The sequence below is a fragment of the Coregonus lavaretus genome (genome assembly GCF_964263955.1).
Source record: "Coregonus lavaretus genome assembly, chromosome: 36".
In the NCBI taxonomy this organism is placed as follows: domain Eukaryota; kingdom Metazoa; phylum Chordata; class Actinopteri; order Salmoniformes; family Salmonidae; genus Coregonus; species Coregonus lavaretus.
The window spans coordinates 4894838-4914274 of record NC_140023.1 but is presented as its reverse complement, the minus strand read 5'-3'; the positions used below and the strand labels follow the sequence as shown (position 1 = coordinate 4914274).

Genomic DNA, 19437 nt, shown 5'->3' with positions numbered 1-19437 from the left:
TAGGGGAACCATTTGATGGGTCTCTGAATAACCATAAATGGGATGGTTCTTTGAAGAACCATACAAAAGTCCAAAACCAGAAATGTTTCGGCCCCTCCAGAAACAGAATTGAATAGCCCTGCTGTAGGGTTTTAAACCTTATTTGCATATTTCCCAGGGTGCCTGCACCATGTACTCGCACTACTTGTGTCCCCCAGGGTTCGGTTCTAGGCCATCTCCTCTTCTCTCTATACACAAAGTAACTCGGCTCCGTCATACCCTCACATGGTCTATCGTATCATTGCTATGTGGATGAGGCTCAACTATTTTTCTCCTTCCCCACTTCTGACACCCAGGTGGCGACACGCATCTCTGCGTGCCTGGCAGATATCTCAACTTGGATGTCGGCCCACCACCTCAAACATCAAAGCAGTGACCTGCTCCTGCAGGTTCATGCTCTACAACATCCATAGAGTACGACCCTACCTCACACAGGAAGCGGCGCAGGTCCTAAACCAGGCACTTGTCCTCTCCCGTCTGGACTACTGCAACTTGCTGTTGGCTCCCGCTTGTGCCATCAAACCCCTGCAACTTATCCAGAACGCTGCAGCCCACCTAGTTTTCAACCTTCCCAAGTTCTCTCATGCACTTGCTGTAAGTCACTCTGAATAAGAGCATCTGCTAAATGTCTCAAATGTATTTACCAGTCCCAGTTACCAGTCCCACCCATGACTGTGTTTGCAGTGATGAGTATTAAACCTGTCACCTGTGATAAAAAGAAGTGCGCTATGGTACACAGAATCCAAGGGTTTTAAAGTAGTGGCTGCTGCATTCTGATAAATGTTGTCACCATAATCAAGAACTGGCAGGAAGGTTGCCTGTACAACCCGCTTCCTGCTGTTTAGGGAGAGACATGATCTATTTCTATATTCAAAAGGCACTCGCACATCTGAGCTATCTTTGTTGCAGGTGCATGGTAACAATTGAATAACATGAGAGAAAACAGAAGACAGCTTTACATAAAGCTTAATAAAGAGCAGTAATATTAGCAAGAACAGTGTGTGGGTTTCTTATTTTTCCCTCATGATCTATTTCTATAAAAGAAGCCTACTTTAAATCTCAGCTTCTTAACATTTTAGTCATTTAGCAGACGCTCTTATCCAGAGCGACTTACAGTTAGTGCATACATTATTAGTATTTTTTTTTTTCATACTGGCCCCCCGTGGGCATCGAACCCACAACCCTGGCATTGCAAGCGCCATGCTCTACCAACTGAGCTACACAGGGCTTAACTAACTCATCCGTATGTTTTTTAAAACGTCACATTTTTGTCAATCCAAAAGCCCAGATATTTATATGCGGGAACTTGCTAGATGAGAGAACCATGCAATGCATAAATGTGTAAACCATCATATTTCTACAAGAATTAGAAAACAACATACATTTAGTTTTCCCCGCATTAAGTACCGAAAAGGGCCACATCTGCAGGCTTCCATACATTTCAAGAACCTTTTAGAATTCTGATGAACCGTAGATGCCATGTCAAGAGCCCCACACTTAACTCAAAGGTTCTTTATTGGGTAAGAGTTATCCAAGGAACCTTAAGAGTTGAGGAACAACCATTTAAGAACCTTCATTTTCTTCAGCGTATGTCTCGATGTTGTGGTGGCATGCTACAAAAGGGTTAACAAACATTAAGGCATAAAACATCGTACTCACAGCTGGCACTGGTCTCCCTTGATTCCCTTGGTTTGGCAGTAGCATTTCCCCGTCGACACCTGGCATAGATTGGCATGTCCGTTGCACTTGCAGGCTACCATGGTCAAAGAAAACAAATGGAGGAGAAAGAAAGAGAGGAGATCAGGGGAGAGAGGGGAAAGAGGAAAACACTGTCAGTCATCTCATAATGATGCACAACACACAAACTAGTGAGTCAGCCAGTCAGACAGGAGAGTGACAGGACTGAATGTTGCCCTTAGCTCTGAATGATGCAACAACTTCCTGGACCGTTCTGCTTATGACTAATTACCATACTCTCTGGTGGCAAAAAGGTCAAGACTGGTGTCCTCACCTAAACCTAAGGTCAGTGACCTTGGGTTAGCCAGAGAGGGCAAAACAGCATTGAATATAAACATATTGTCCACTCAAGAGCAACATTAGGCAGATACAGTTTGAATGTTTACAGCAAGTCAATGTTTAAATCATGACTGTTAGCTTCTGCATATACACTGTCCAGAAACCTTGAGGATAAAATGATCAGATGAAAATGATGTGACTGGGGAGTTTGTTTATAGTTATTCACTCTGAGCGATCCAAGGGAGTGCAGAGGGTAGAACAATGTTTCAGAGCAGTCAGGTCAAGGTAACCTGGGGCATAGAAATTATAATGAGAACAAAGTTATCTCGTGTCATTATGAGTCGAAGTACATTATTGTACTGAGGTAAACAACAAGTAGTCGTGAGAAAGGGAATTGTATTTCACGGTAAATAAAATGTTCCATCCTCCATAACACAATTTTGCAAGACAGTGGGAGTGTGAATATGTTTGAAAAAGACAGACAGAGACAGAGAGAGAAAGAGACAGAGAGAGAGAGCAATTCCTCACGAAAGTAGGATTTAAAAAATACCATGATTTTAGGGATTTCCATAAAATGTTAACAATAGATGGGTCCTTTGGAGGAAGGATTGTTGACATATACATTACCAGTCAAAAGTTTGGACACACCTACTCATTCAAGGGTTTTTCTTTATTTTGACTATTTTCTACATTGTAGAATAATAGTGAAGACTTCAAAACTATGAAATAACACATATGGAATCATGTAGTAACAAAAAACGTGTTAAACAAATCAAAATATATTCTATATTTGAGATTCTTCAAAGTAGCCACCCTTTGCCTTGATGACAGCTTTGCACACTCTTGGCATTCTCTCAACCAGCTTCATGAGGTAGTCACCTGGAATGCATTTCAATTAACAGGTGTGCCTTCTTAAAAGATAATTTGTGGAATTACTTTCCTTCTTAATGTGTTTGAACCAATCAGTTGTGTTGTGACAAGGTAGTGGTGGTACATTTACATTTACGTCATTTAGCAGACGCTCTTATCCAGAGCGACTTACAAATTGGGGGGGTGGGGTGGGGTAAGGGGGGGGGGTAGAAGGATTACTTATCCTATCCCAGGTGTTCCTTAAAGAGGTGGGGTTTCAAATGTCTCCGGAAGGTGGTGAGTGACTCTGCTGTCCTGGCGTCGTGAGGGAGCTTGTTCCACCATTGGGGTGCCAGAGCAGCGAACAGTTCTGACTGGGCTAAGCGGGAACTGTGCTTCAGCAGAGGTAGGGGAGCCAGCAGGCCAGAGGTGGATGAACGCAATGCCCTCGTTTGGGTGTAGGGACTGATCAGAGCCTGAAGGTACGGAGGTGCCGTTCCCCTCACAGCTCCGTAGGCAAGCACCATGGTCTTGTAGCAGATGCGAGCTTCAACTGGAAGCCAGTGTAGTGTGCGGAGGAGCGGGGTGACGTGAGAGAACTTGGGAAGGTTGAACACCAGACGGGCTGCGGCATTCTGGATGAGTTGTAGGGGTTTAATGGCACAGGCAGGGAGCCCAGCCAACAGCGAGTTGCAGTAATCCAGACGGGAGATGACAAGTGCCTGGATTAGGACCTGTGCCGCTTCCTGTGTAAGGCAGGGTCGTACTCTCCGAATGTTGTAGAGCATGAACCTACAGGATCGGGTCACCGTCTTGATGTTAGCGGAGAACTACAGGGTGTTGTCCAGGGTCACGCCAAGGCTCTTCGCACTCTGGGAGGAGGACACAACAGAGTTGTCAACCGTGATGGCGAGATCATGGAACGGGCAGTCCTTCCCCGGGAGGAAGAGCAGCTCCGTCTTGCCAAGGTTCAGCTTGAGGTGGTGATCCGTCACCCATACTGATATGTCTGCCAGACATGCAGAGATGCGATTCGCCACCTGGTTATCAGAAGGGGGAAAGGTGGTATACAGAAGATGTCCCTATTTGGTAAAAGACCAAGTCCATTTTATGGCAAGAACAGCTCAAATAAGCAAAGAGAAAAGACAGTCCATCATTACTTTAAGACATGAAGGTCAGTCAATACGGAAAATTTCAAGAACTTTGAAAGTTTCTTCCAGTGCAGTCGCAAAAACCATCAATCGCTATGATGAAACTGGCTCTCATGAGGACCGCCACAGGAAAGGAAGACCCAGAGTTACCTCTGCTGCAGAGGATAAGTTCATTAGAGTTAACTGCACCTCAGATTGCAGCCCAAATAAATCCACCACAGAGTTCAAGTAACAGACACATCTCAACATCAACTGTTCAGAGGAGACTGCGTGAATCACTACTAAAGAAACCACTACTAAAGGACACCAATAAGAAGAAGTGACTTGCTTGGGCCAAGAAACACAAGCAATGGACATTGGACCGGTGGAAATCTGTCCTTTAGTCTGATGAATCCGAATTGGAGATTTTTGGTTCCAACCGCCATGTCTTTGTGAGACGCAGAGTAGGTGAATGGATGATCTCCGCATATGTGGTTCCCACCGTGAAGCATGGAGGAGGAGGTGTGATGGTGTGGGGGTGCTTTGCTGGTGACACTGTCGGTAATTTATTTAGAATTCAAGGCACACTTAACCAGCATGGCTACCACAGCATTCTGCAGCGATATACCATCCCATCTGGTTTGCGTTAGTGGGACTATCAATTGTTTTTCAACAGGACAATGACCCAACACACCTCCAGGATGTGTAAGGGCTAATTGACCAAGACGGAGAGTGATGGAGTGCTGCATCAGATGACCTGGCCTCCACAATCACCCGACCTCAACCCAATTGAGATGATTTGGGATGAGTCGGACCGCAGAGTGAAGGACAAGCAGCCAACAAGTGCTCAGCATATGCAGGAACTCCTTCAAGACTGTTGGAAAAGCATTCCAGGTGAAGCTGGTTGAGAGAATGAAAAGAGTGAGCAAAGCTGTCATCAAGGCAAAGAGTGGCTACTTTGAAGAACCTGAAATATAAAATATATTTTGATTTGTTTAACACTTGTTTGGTTAATACATGACTTCATACAGTGAGGGAAAAAAGTATTTGATCCCCTGCTGATTTTGAACGTTTGCCCACGGACAAAGAAATGATCAGTCTATAATTTTAATGGTAGGTTTATTTGAACAGTGAGAGACAGAATAACAACAAAAAAATCCAGAAAACCGTATGTCAAAAATGTTATAAATTGATTTGCATTTTAATGAGGGAAATAAGTATTTGACCCCTCTGCAAAACATAGTACTTGGTGGCAAAACCCTTGTTGGCAATCACAGAGGTCAGACGTTTCTTGTAGTTGGCCACCAGGTTTGCACACATCTCAGGAGGGATTTTGCCCCACTCCTCTTTGCAGATCTTCTCCAAGTCATTAAGGTTTCGAGGCTGACGTTTGGCAACTCAAACCTTCAGCTCCTTCCACAGATTTTCTATGGGATTAAGGTCTGGTGACTGGCTAGGCCACTCCAGGACCTTAATGTGCTTCTTCTTGAGCCACTCCTTTGTTGCCTTGGCCGTGTGTTTTGGGTCATTGTCATGCTGGAATACCCATCCACGACCCATTTCCAATGCCCTGGCTGAGGGAAGGAGGTTCTCATCCAAGATTTGACGGTACATGGCCCCGTCCATCGTCCCTTTGATGCGGTGAAGTTATCCTGTCCCCTTAGCAGAAAAACACCCCCAAAGCATAATGTTTCCACCTCCATGTTTGACGGTGGGGATGGTGTTCTTGGGGTCATAGGCAGCATTCCTCCTCCTCCAAACACGGCGAGTTGAGTTGATGCCAAAGAGCTCGATTTTGGTCTCATCTGACCACAACACTTTCACCCAGTTCTCCTCTGAATGTAGAAAATAGTAAAAATAAAGAAAAACCCTTGAATGAGTCGGCGTGTCCAAACTTTTGACTGGTACTGTATATTTGTATATTAAAGAATATACAGGGCGGATGTTTTGGCTTTCCATGGTGACATCACGATGCAGTAAATTGGTTAATAGACCAATAACAAAGTTCCAAACCTCTCTGCCAATAACAGCTAGTTTTCATTTTCCCCTCACCACTCAGACAATCCTAGCAAAATGATTGCTTGTTTTTAGCTAAAAAGCTATTTTTGCCAGTTTTAATGGAGATCTATTACAGTAAGGTGCTTAATTCTTATCCAGAAATTATTTAATATTGATATTAAACGGCTGCATTGGGCCTTTATGATACAAATGTCAAATATATGTCAATAATCCTTCCTCCAAAGGACCCTTCTATGAATTAGAGAGAGAGAGATGCTCTAGAAAAATGTTAACGTGTATTTTTCCATATATAAACACACCCTACGTGCTTTAATAAAATCAACTATATATGCATTGAGCTTGCTCACTGTTTGATGAGATAAGACACAAATGACTCAAGAGGGAGCCAGAGATCATGATAACCAGAAGAAAAAAACCTTAACCTGTCCCGACCATCCTCCTCCTGGCTTTCGCAAATTCTGCCATTACTCTCCTGAAGTTGCTGGTAATAGGCTACACGAGGAGTCTGCAAATTTTCTCATGTGGAATGCCAATTTATCTTACCATTTCTACCAATCTGCGTGTCAGTTATGGTTTTCAAATGCACATTTTCGTGGAACAGTTTCATTTCATTTATAATAACGTCTTCGTATCCAAATCTAACTGAAAATGATACAAACCTAAAAAGTCACTTATATTGCCATTGCCACCAATGTAAAAATAGCCTATAAAGCCAGCAAATAAAAACATTGCAGCCTGCATGTAGAAAATATCCGGATAAAAATAAATATCCTATAAATTACATTGGCTACGCATGGCCTGTCTGCAATGACCTTGAAACATTGCATCAACTATTAACTTGGGTCCGGCCTGAAGCTCCTTGTAATATTCTGGGCCCTCAAAGAGTTTCCCAAGCCAGTGAGCTTGGGACAGACACAGCTGTAAGCTATTTGTGCAAGGGATAAGAAGTAAAATCAGGTAGGCCTATTTTATGACGTTTCCACTGGATCAGAGCATGACATTCTTCCCTTCCACGCTGAGTGGTTATCGAAAGGGAGAGAGCTGGAAAGATTTTTCAAATACATTGAGGAATTATTGTCATTCTCAATGGATGTAAAAACAGACTTTGTTTGCTTGCTGTTTGAAGTGAAGAAAACATTACTTTGAGAAGCTCCACAGCTCAATAGTGGTGGTGCATTAAGCCAATCAGAAATACCATCAGATCCCCAAATGGGCACATTTATATGCCTACATTTGTGCGCAGGCCAGGTAGCCTATAGGCCTACTTCTATGCATAATCAGGTGCACGTCCTTACTCAACATTGACAAGAGCGCTAACAAACAAAAGACAATTACTAAATTGACAAAACTTGTAAATGGAATGAAATAGATCAAAACTTGTGTGGCATAGCTTGTGCAATCTGCAAACAACGTGTCCACTCCGACAATGAGAACAGTTAAAGACTGGAATAATAATATACTGAATGCTTTAACATACATTACCGTAACCAAACAAACATTGTAGATTAGAAATTATAGGAATTAACGGTAAATGTACTACTGGTGATATATGTAATGAGGAATTGATAGACACAATCAAATGCAAACAATTCACACAATGAAGTTATGAAACAATGAATGTGCACAAATTGGCAGGAGAGAGTTCATTCTGGAGAGAGACGTGCATTGTACAGCCCTACTCCCCTTCTTATTGGACTGTGCCATCCCAGCGGCTTCCGCAATGGATTAGTTCACGGAGACGGGTGCGAATAAGAAGATTAAAAAAATTGAAAAAATATATACACTACCGTTCAAAAGTTTGGGGTCACTTAGAAATGTCCTTGTTTTCGAAAGAAAAGCAATTTTTTTGTCCATTAAAATAACATCAAATTGATCAGAAATACAGTGTAGACATTGTTAATGTTGTAAATGGCTATTGTAGCTGGAAACGGCTGATTTAAATGGAATATCTAAATATGCGTACATAGGCCCATTATCAGCAACCATCAGTCCTGTGTTCCAATGGCACGTTGTGTTTGCTAATCCAGGTTTATCATTTTAAAAGGCTAATTAATCATTAGAAAACCCTTTTGCAATTACGTTACCACAGCTGAAAACTGTTGTGCTGATTAAAGAAGCAATAAAACTGGCCTTCTTGAGACTAGTTGAGGATCTGGAGCATCAGCAATTGTGGGTTCGATTACAGGCTCAAAATGGCCAGAAACAAATAACTTTCTTCTGAAACGTCAACAGTGAAGAGGCAACTCCGGGATGCTGACCTTCTAGGCATTGTTGCAAAGAAAAAGCCATATCTCAGACTGCCCATGTTAATCTTTTCTTTTTACTGGCCAGTCTGAGATATGGCTTTTTCTTTGCAACTCTGCCTAGAAGGTCAGCATCCCGGAGTCGCCTCTTCACTGTTGACGTTGAGACTGGTGTTTTGCGGGTACTATTTAATGAAGCTGCCAGTTGAGGACCTGTGAGGCGTCTGTTTCTCAAACTAGACACCGGGGCCTCCCACTCCTCTTTCTATTCTGGTTAGAGACAGTTTGAGCTGTTCTGTGAAGGGAGCAGTACACAGCGTTGTACGGGATCTTCAGTTTCTTGGCAATTTCTCGTATGGAATAGCCATAATGTCTCAGAACAAGAATAGACTGACGAGTTTCAGAAGAAAGGTCTTTGTTTCTGGCCATTCTGAACTTGTAATCGAACCCACAATTGCTGATGCTCCAGATCCTCAACTAGTCTCAAGAAGGCCAGTTTTATTGCTTCTTTAATCAGCACAACAGTTTTCAGCTGTGCTAACATAATTGCAAAAGGGTTTTCTAATAATCAACCCAATTAAAAAAGATGGTTTGGGATGAGTCGGACCGCAGAGTGAAGGAAAAGCAGCCAACAAGTGCTCAGCATATGTAGGAACTCCTTCAAGACTGTTGGAAAAGCATTCCAGGTGAAGCTGCCAAGCGTGTGCAAAGCTGTCATCAAGGCAAAGGGTGGCTACTTTGAAGAATCTCAAATATAAAATATATTTTGATTTGTTTAACACTTTTTTGGTTAATACATGACTTCATATGTGTTATTTCATAGTTTTGATGTCTTCACTATTATTCCACAATGTAAAAAATTGTAAAAATAAAGAAAAACCCTTGAATGAGTAGGCGTGTCCAAACTTTTGACTGGTACTGTATATACAGTGCATTCGTATTCAGACCCCTTCACTTTTTCCACATTTTGCTATGTTATAGCCTTATTCTAAAATTGATTAAATAAATGTTTTTACTCATAAATCTACACACAATACCCCATAATGACAAAGCGAAAACAGGTTTATAGACCCTTTGCTATGAGACTAGAAATTGAGCTCAGGTGAATCCTGTTTCCATTGATCATCCTTCAGATGTTTCTACAACTTGATTGGAGTCCACCTGTGGTAAATTCAATTGATTGGACATGATTTGGAAAGGCACACACCTGTCTATATAAGGTCTCACAGTTGACAGTGCATGTCAGAGCAAAAACCAAGCCATTTGGTTGAAGGAATTGTCCATAGAGCTTCGAGACAAGATTGTATCGAGGCATAGATCTGGGGAAGGGTACCAAAACATTTCTGCAGCATTGAAGGTCCCCAAGAACACAGTGGCCTCCATCATTCTTAAACGGAAGAAGTTTGGAACCACCAAGACTCTTCCTAGAGCTGGCCGCCCTGCCAAACTGAGCAATCAGGGGTGAAGGGCCTTCGTCAGGGAGGTGACCAAGAACCCGATGGTCGCTCTGACAGAGCTCCAGAGTTCCTCTGTGGAGATGGGAGAACCTTCCAGAAGGACAAACATCTCTTCAGCACTCCACCAAATCAGGCCTTTATGGTAGATTGGCCAGATGGAAGCCATTCCACAGTAAAAGGCACATGACAGCCAGCGTGGTTTGCCAAAAGGCACCTAAAGGACTCTCCGACCATGAGAAACAAGATTCTCTGGTCTGATGAAACTAAGATTGAACTCTTTGGCCTGAATGCCAAGCGTCACGTCTTGAGAAAACCTTGCACCATACCTACGGTGAAGCATGGTGGTGGCAGCATCATGCTGTGGGGATGTTTTTCAGCGGCAGGGACTGGGAAAACAGTCAGGATCGAGGGAAAGACGAACAGAGCAAAGTACAGAGAGATCCTTAATGAAAACCTGCGCTCAGGACCTCAGACTGGGGCAAAGGTTCACCTTCCAACAGGACAATGACCCTAAGCACACAGCCAAGACAATGCAGGAGTGGCTTCGGGACAAGTCTCTGAATGTCCTTGAGTGGCCCAGCCAGAGTCCGGACTTGAACCCGATCAAACATCTCTGGAGAGACCTGAAAATATGCTACTGCTCGAAAAAACATTTTTAAACTTGACCAACAGCCTATCGACCAAACAATCGACCAGTCGAATAATTGGGGTCAGCCCTAATAGAGTCTTAGAAAAAACATCCCAATAAAAATGTACTTTAGTAGCATAAACATAAAGTAAAAACCCTTAGGGACCACTGTGATACGCCTGACACTGACATGTAAAACTAGACCCTCCATACTGCTGTTATGTTCTATAGGAGGCACGGAACCCAGTGACGTGCACCACTAACTCACTAACTACTGCAGCAGCAGTAGAGACATGCCACTTCACTTCCACGGTCTGTCCTATTTACAGAGAAACACAGAGAGAGAGGAAAATAATGAAATAAACAGAAAAAATACAATGAGGATTTTGTTTTGGGAGGCAGTGCAGCTTGTTAGCTTTTTATCTTTGGGGCTTATGCTCTACAAGCGCAAGCTCTCTGTCTCTCTCTCTCAGTCTCTGTCTCTCTCTCTCTCTGTCTCTCTCTCTCTCTCTCTCTCTCTCTCTCAGTCTCTCTCTCTCTGTCTCTCTCTCTCTGTCTCTCTCTCTCTCAGTCTCTCTCTCTCTCAGTCTCTCTCTCTCTCAGTCTCTCTCTCTCTCTGTCTCTCTCTCTCTCAGTCTCTCTCGGTCTCTGTCTCTCTCTCTCTCTGTGTCTGTCTCTCTCTTTCTGTCGCTGTCTTTCTGTCTCTCGCTCTGTCTTTCTGTCTCTCGCTCTGTCTTTCTGTCTCTCGCTCTGTCTTTCTGTCTCTCGCTCTGTCTTTCTGTCTCTCGCTCTGTCTTTCTGTCTCTCGCTCTGTCTTTCTGTCTCTCACTCGCTCTCTCTCTCTTGCTGTCTCTGTCTCTGTGTCTCTGTCTCTCTCAGTCTCTCTGTCTGTCTCTCTCAGTCTCTGGCTCTCTCTCTGTCTCTCACTCTCTCTCTTTCTGTCTCTGTCTTTCTGTCTCTGTCTTTCTGTCTCTGTCTTTCTGTCTCTGTCTCTCGCTCTGTCTTTCTGTCTCTCGCTCTGTCTTTCTGTCTCTCGCTCTGTCTCTCTCTCTCTGTCTTTCTGTCTCTCTCTCGCTCATAATGTGTGTATTGATGTTGTATATACCGGGCGCATTTGTAAAAAATACTTGTCTTCCCTGTTAAAATAAAGGTTAAATAAATAAATATAAATATCTCCCCCTCTATCTCTCTCCCTCCCTCACTCTCCATTTCACCCTCCCTCTGTTGAACAAAGCCAAATATAGAAGTTTGACAAATACATTTATTGTATGTTTTCCTCAGATGTAACTGACCAAATTGGAGTGGCTAAAACAGAGAAACTCTGTAAGAATGCTCAATAAATACTTTTTCATGATACTATTCACTTGACAGCAAAGCCAGTCTTGTCTGTACAATGAGATACACTCCCCTATCTCAAAGCCCTAGTGGGAACTATCGTACAGTACACTATAAACACTCCATCAAACATACCAAAACAACTCCCACACTTCCATAACCCACACAGCCATAACCAGATATTCTTTCATACACACAGGCGTCCCAAGATGAAACACTTCCCCTTAAACATTCATACCCGAAACAGAAAAGTCTAAATATATTTTCAGCTATACCGAATTTGCATTTTCAGTTTTTGAGAAGAGTAAGACATGGGATTTCGCCAGTTGGAATTATTCCTAGCTACACAGACAGTGTAGGAATAGTTGAACACTGCATACAATACTCTGACTCAAGGTAGGTATTATGAATGTTCCAACATTCAGGCTCTGTGTAGATGATACGAGACTCAAATCTGGTAGCAGCCACAAAGAAAATAGAAGTAGAATCAACAGAATGAAGAATCATTGGCCCAGTGCAGGTATAGGTCTGTACAGTAGACTACATTGTCAAACTTCCAAAGTGTCTAGTATGTGTTGTGTAACAGTGGGTTGACTCCTGTAGGCTGTACTGTACAGACAGGGAGCAGCCTGCAGGACTGTCGAGCACCTCTCCTCTATGCAGAGCAGACATTGAGGTGAGTTATGGCTAAATTAGGATCAGTATATATGTACCCTCATAATAAGAGTAGTGTGCTTCAGGGGCTGCTGTTCCAGCACTTAGACAGGGAGATGTGACTCTATACCACTACAACAGGTCCTACTGTAGATATCATAAACGTACACACACAAACGGCTATGCTTGCAGAAACATACATACAGCGTTGAGTACATACACAGATGCATACGAGCGGACTCACAGCCGACCATCACTTTAATCTTTCTTTTTTCAAAACTGTGGTTCTCTACAGGGACTGCTTCTAAACTAAAGAAGCATTTCTCAACAACGGACAAGTCTATACACACCAGCAGAAGAAACCCCAATGCATATTTTATAAGACTGAGAAGTCTCTTCAGAAGACACAAAGGAACACTGTGACACGATGCAGCTCACACTTCTGAGCCCAGTTCTAAGACAACACACTGTGATAGGCTGGCTGATTGGCTACAGAGGCAGGGCTGACACTCCAGAGCCTCCCATACTGCACTCTGGTCCTGTGAGACTTGACACGTCTTAGAGCAGTGGTCACCAACCGGTCGATTGCGATCTCCAAGGCATTCCTAATCGATCACCAAACATTTCTGTAACAAAATCTACGATAAAGCCTTGCATTCCTATATTCTTTCTTCGTTTTGCGTTGTTGGTGGTATGTGCACTAGATTCAGCAGCTCTAGCACCGGAAAGGCAAAGTGTTTCATGTGTCTGAAGGTAGAACTCCGCCTACCCGGCAGGCCCAGAGAGCAAATCAAGTGCACCTATAGGCCTACCGCTTGCCAATCAGATAGCTCAAATCACTGTGTCTGCACAGTTTCCTCGAGCCATATACTGTAAAAAGAAGACTCGAACGCACAGCAAAGTTGATCATGTGAGATTTCAAAATCTTTTTAAACCCTGAATAGAGAGAGACACAACGAATACAGCAAAGAGTTGTTTTTATGAGTAAGTTCATGTGTAAGTTATTCATTACTGTCAACACTTTGTTCAACACTTTTATAAGCCATAAAATGTGCGTTCTCCCTACTTCCACTCACACTACAACCAGCACTGCAGCTGCAATGAATGAGTATAGCAAAGTGTTTAGATAAACTTGCGTTGATATTATTTGTGGTTTGTGTCTTTTTTAATATCGAGCAGTGGAGGCTCCTCAGAGGAGGAAGGGGAGGACCATCTGTAGGGTAGCAGCACCATGGTGTAGCCAGAGGGCAGCTAGCTTCCGTCCTCCTCTTGGTACATTGAATTCAATACAAAACCTAGGAGGCTCATGGTTCTCACCCCCTTCCATAGACTTACATGGTAATTATGACAACTTCCGGAGGATGTCCTCCAGCCTATCAGAGCTCTTGCAGCATGAACTGACATGCTGTCCACCCAATCAAAGAATCAGATAATTAATCTAGTACTGAAAACATAAGCTACAGCTAGCTAGCACTGCAGTGCATAAAATGTGGTGAGTAGTTGACTCAAAGAGAGAAAGACAATAGTTGAACAGTTTTGAACAAATGCATTTCTTCCAAAATTAAAGACAAGCAAGAGAGAAATAGAGAGAGAGAGATTTCGTCAATCTTTTTCAATTTCAATTTCACTTACTTAGCTAGCAAAGGCAGCTAGCTAGCTTAGCCTACTGAAACTCCCTGCTTAAACAGAGGGATGCTATGTTAGCTAGCTGGCTATGACTTTCCAACACAACACTGGAAATCTTCCAAGTCACGGTAAGCTTTTGGTATTACTAATTTATTGCCACCAGGGCCCGCCAGTGTAACTGCTTACTGACTAACGTAGCTGGTTTACTAACATGCTAGTTCTATTAGCTATGCGGACTATGACGTTACTTTAGCTAATATGGTGACAACAATGTAGGCTGTGTGCAGCGGTTTGGCTTGGAAAGGTTTTTTGCCTGGTCACATACAGCTGATGTGTTGTGCATTGAAGGGAAGACATGAGAGGAGAGCCATATAGACACGTGAAGGAATACAACGTGACTGTTATAAAAGTGAACTGTGTTTACGTGTGATCAGGGGTGTATTCATTCTGCCGATTCTGTTGAAAAATGTTTCTTAAACGGAAGCAAACGGAACAAAATGGGGATAAACATACCTGAATTTGTCCAATAGAAACTCTCGTTTGCAACTGTTGGACTAATGATAACACCCTATATCAGCTAGATGCAGGCAAGAGTGTGCAGGGCGGTACTGAATGTCACTGTCTGTCCATGTGTCACTGTCTGTCACCTCAAATTTGTCTTTCGACCTGTGTGCAGCTACGTTGTAAACTTTCATTCATAGGCTAGGTTGTGGCAACCTCATGATGGATATAGGGAACATTTGAGTATCATGTAGTAGCCTAAACCTATTGCTGTTACATTTTACAGGGTGAATGGAATATGAATGACAGTCATCCAATATGCTGTAATAGAAATAAGGCCATGCTCTTGAAAAAAAAATCGTCCTCCCTCATCTTAACCTGCACTGACCGCCACAGAGGAGTAACAACATGAATTGGTGCAAGAGGCAGTAATAACGCAGTGTGACTTGAGTTTCGCCATCAGCTGGAAGACTGACAATCAGATCCAGGCCATCAGTCCAGAATTTAAAAAATATATATATTATTATGCTCACTCAGCTGTGCCTCACAAGTAATACAACATTACCAGTGTTATCACATACCTACAATTTTTTTTATATAATTTCAAAATGGTCTGAGAAGAACAACATTGGCTGGTCAATTCAAGAATGGCCAGTATGCAGTGATAATGTATTGGACCTATAGCCTACTGTACAAGCCTCATTGCTACATAACTGTTTTTAATTGGTTAATGTTGCATAGGCTTACGTTTTTTAAGTCGTGTTTAAAAAAAAGTAGATCTCGGCTTGCATTTTGACTAACAAAGTGATCTTGGCTCAGAAAAGGTTGGTGACCACTGTCTTAGAGTGCATGTCCCTATAGTGTAGCACTGTGTGGTGGCATACAGGTAGCAGTGGCTTCTAATGACATACACTGCCAGTCACTCTGCCAGTGCCTCTAGGGCCCTCTTGCTGAAGTTAAAACTTGTCGCTGAGTTCTACAAATTAAAGGAGCATCTGTCATGACTTACAAAAGTGTCTTCGAGTTAGCTTTGGGAGGCAGAAGAACTGAAATAAGAAGGAATTGCAGAATCCATTGATGTGATTTCATAAAATGGTTTAGTGCCAATTTAATTTCAACACTAACCCAGGGATTTTTCATTAAAATCCTTGGGCGGGCAGCCTAAGCATTATTCCGGGTCACTTAAGTCCAAAATGTAAAAAAATAAATACAAATAAAAGTAATGTCGAAAAGATATTGTACCTATATATAAAAAAATGAAATAATCTTTGAGAATTTACAATCCCCAAAATATTACCGGGGGCAAACTACCCACCCTCCAGGACACCGACAGCACCCGATGTGACAGGAAGGCCAAAAAGATAATGAAGGACATCAACCACCCGAGACACTGCCTGTTCACCCCGCTATCATCCAGAAGGCGAGGTCAGTACAGATGCATCAAAGCTGGGACCGAGAGACTGAAAAACAGCTTCCATCTCAAGGCCATCAGACTGTTAAACAGCCATCACTAGCACATTAGAGGCTGCTGCCTATAGACATAGACTAGAAATCACTGGCCACTTTAAGAAACGGAACACTAGCCACTTTAATAATGTTTACCTATCTTGCATTACTCATCTCATACAGTGGGGAAAAAAAGTATTTAGTCAGCCACCAATTGTGCAAGTTCTGCCACTTAAAAAGATGAGAGAGGCCTGTAATTTTCATCATAGGTACACGTCAACTATGACAGACAAATTGAGAAAAGAAAATCCAGAAAATCACATTGTAGGAGCTTTAATGAATTTATTTGCAAATTATGGTGGAAAATAAGTATTTGGTCACCTACAAACAAGCAAGATTTCTGGCTCTCACAGACCTGTAACTTCTTCTTTAAGAGGCTCCTCTGTCCTCCACTCGTTACCTGTATTAATGGCACCCGTTTGAACTTGTTATCAGCATAAAAGACACCTGTCCACAACCTCAAACAGTCACACTCCAAACTCCACTATGGCCAAGACCAAAGAGCTGTCAAAGGACACCAGAAACAAAATTGTAGACCTGCACCAGGCTGGGAAGACTGAATCTGCAATAGGTAAGCAGCTTGGTTTGAAGAAATCAACTGTGGGAGCAATTATTAGGAAATGGAAGACATACAAGACCACTGATAATCTCCCTCGATCTGGGGCTCCACGCAAGATCTCACCCCGTGGGGTCAAAATGATCACAAGAACGGTGAGCAAAAATCCCAGAACCACACGGGGGGACCTAGTGAATGACCTGCAGAGAGCTGGGACCAAAGTAACAAAGCCTACCATCAGTAACACACTACGCCGCCAGGGATTCAAATCCTGCAGTGCTAGACGTGTCCCCCTGCTTAAGCCAGTACATGTCCAGGCCCGTCTGAAGTTTGCTAGAGTGCATCCAGAAGAGGATTGGGAGAATGTCATATGGTCAGATGAAACCAAAATAGAACTTTTTGGTAAAAACTCAACTCGTCGTGTTTGGAGGACAAAGAATGCTGAGTTGCATCCAAAGAACACCATACCTACTGTGAAGCATGGGAGTGAAAACATCATACTTTGGGGCTGTTTTTCTGCAAAGGGACCAGGACGACTGATCCGTGTAAAGGAAAGAATGAATGGGGCCATGTATCGTGAGATTTTGAGTGAAAACCTCCTTCCATCAGCAAGGGCATTGAAGATGAAACGTGGCTGGGTCTTTCAGCATGACAATGATCCCAAACACACCGCCCGGGCAACGAAGGAGTGGCTTCGTAAGAATCATTTCAAGGTCCTGGAGTCTCCAGATCTCAACCCCATAGAAAATCTTTGGAGGGAGTTGAAAGTCCGTGTTGCCCAGCGACAGCCCCAAAACATCACTGCTCTAGAGGAGATCTGCATGGAGGAATGGGCCAAAATACCAGCAACAGTGTGTGAAAACCTTGTGAAGACTTACAGAAAACGTTTGACCTGTGTCATTGCCAACAAAGGGTATATAACAAAGTATTGAGAAACTTTTGTTATTGACCAAATACTTATTTTCCACCATAATTTGCAAATAAATTCATTAAAAATCCTACAATGTGATTTTCTGGATTTTTTTTCCTAATTTTGTCTGTCATAGTTGACGTGTACCTATGATGAAAATTACAGGCCTCTCTCATCTTTTTAAGTGGGAGAACTTGCACAATTGGTGGCTGACTAAATACTTTTTTACCCCACTGTATGTATATACTGTAATCTATACTATTCTACTGCATCTTAGTCCATGCCGCTCTGACATCGCTCGTCCATATATGTATATATTCTTAATTAATTCCTTACTTAGATTTGTGTGTATTGGGTATATGTTGTGACATTTTTAGATATTACTTGTTAGATATTACTACACTGTCGGAGCTAGAAGAACAAGCATTTTGCTACACCCACAATAACATCTGCTAAACATGTGTATGTGACCAATACAATTTGATTTGATTTGATTTGTTAGCCATGGCAAAATGCATAGAATTGCAGGAAATTTGCTTTAAAACTGCAGAATGTTCTATCAGCTCCATGGCAGAATACTGCATGTAGAATCACAGGAAATTATCTTTAAAACGCAAAATGTATCTCTGCTACATGGAGAAATGTATAGAATTGCAGGAAATGGGCATAAAAATGCTAAAATGTCTCTACAATGCCAAAATGGGGGCCTCTAATTATTTCGCAAAAATTTTGCCTCACCAACAGGTCGACCGTACCCATTGCCACACCCCCTGCCACGCCCACCACCTAAGCCCCATTCTGAACCATAAAAAAAACCTACTGTAACCAACTGGGAGATCAGCAGTGTCTGCCCGTTTAAAACCTTGCCTGTTAAAATCAGCCATCGATTCAGGCCAGAGTATCCAGGTGAGTGAACTCTATCATAAATTGGTCAATTAAGCACCAGGGACAAACTACCCTAAGACTCCTTTCTAGCCTTCTAGGACTAGAGTTACCTGCTGGAAACTGATTTGTTTCTAACAAGGTGGAACAGTATCCTAATCCCTTATATGCTCCCTGGCTGGATCAATCACATTTACAGTGGGTATGGCCTGCATTTGGCTGCTCATCCTTTCATTTAACATGGCATGTGTCACTGCTAGTTCATTACCACACTAAAACCTGCCTTGATTGAGGATGCCTTGAAAACAGTATTGCATTGGGCGCCACTAAACCCTGATGCCTGGGAGGGAAGTGAGTCGACGTGAAAAAACAGCACACAACACAAAAATAAGTTTGAATAAAAAATAAAATAAACTCTCCTCTAACCGACGAGGGGATTTGATTTAAATCATATTTCCTCTTCCTCGTGCAAACCCCTGTGGAGACTACAACTTCTCACCCCACTGCATTCTGCGTTTGTGCATAAGAGACAGCAATAGTGTGTGTGTGTGTGTGTGTGTGTGTGTGTGTGTGTGTGTGTGTGTGTGTGTGTGTGTGTGTGTGTGTGTGTGTGTGTGTGTGTGTGTGGTGTGTGTGTGTGTGTGGTGTGTGTGTGTGTGTGTGTGGTTGTTTTAGTTGTGTTACATAGGGACCAAAGCAGTGAGCTGGAATCTTGATCCTAGTACTTTGATCCTAGTACTTGGTCGGCAAGTTTTTTATTTTTTTAAGCCATGCACGCATGCATTAACATTATCGACTTTGATTTGAAGAGGTGGTGTTGAAACAATGGTAGTGTGCAAGTAGCACCGTATTCCTGAGTACACGCCACTGTTCAATCTGAGAAGGGTTTAGTCTGCTCAGAGATCCGTCAAAACAGGAATGAGGTACTCAAGCTACTTTTAATAGCCAGGAGAACAGGTGAGACTTCCTGCCACCCCTGCAGTAACTATATCTGGAGTATAGTTGGTGAGAAGGAGGACAGAGTCTTTATATATGTGACACAAGTCAACATAAAGCTGTGCAGGTCTCCTCTAGCACTTCATCTCC

General features: G+C 42.7%; 1 protein-coding gene across 2 annotated transcripts in view; it reads right to left on the bottom strand.

The window, feature by feature from the left end:
- Positions 1-19437, bottom strand: part of LOC311111005 (attractin-like protein 1) — a 337080-nt gene that overhangs the window by 166032 nt on the left and 151611 nt on the right. For both annotated transcript variants that reach the window (XM_084153687.1, XM_084153688.1), the window contains one exon: positions 1699-1792. In XM_084153687.1, the coding sequence (XP_084009813.1) occupies positions 1699-1792 (94 nt within the window). The remainder of the gene's footprint in view (positions 1-1698; positions 1793-19437) is intronic.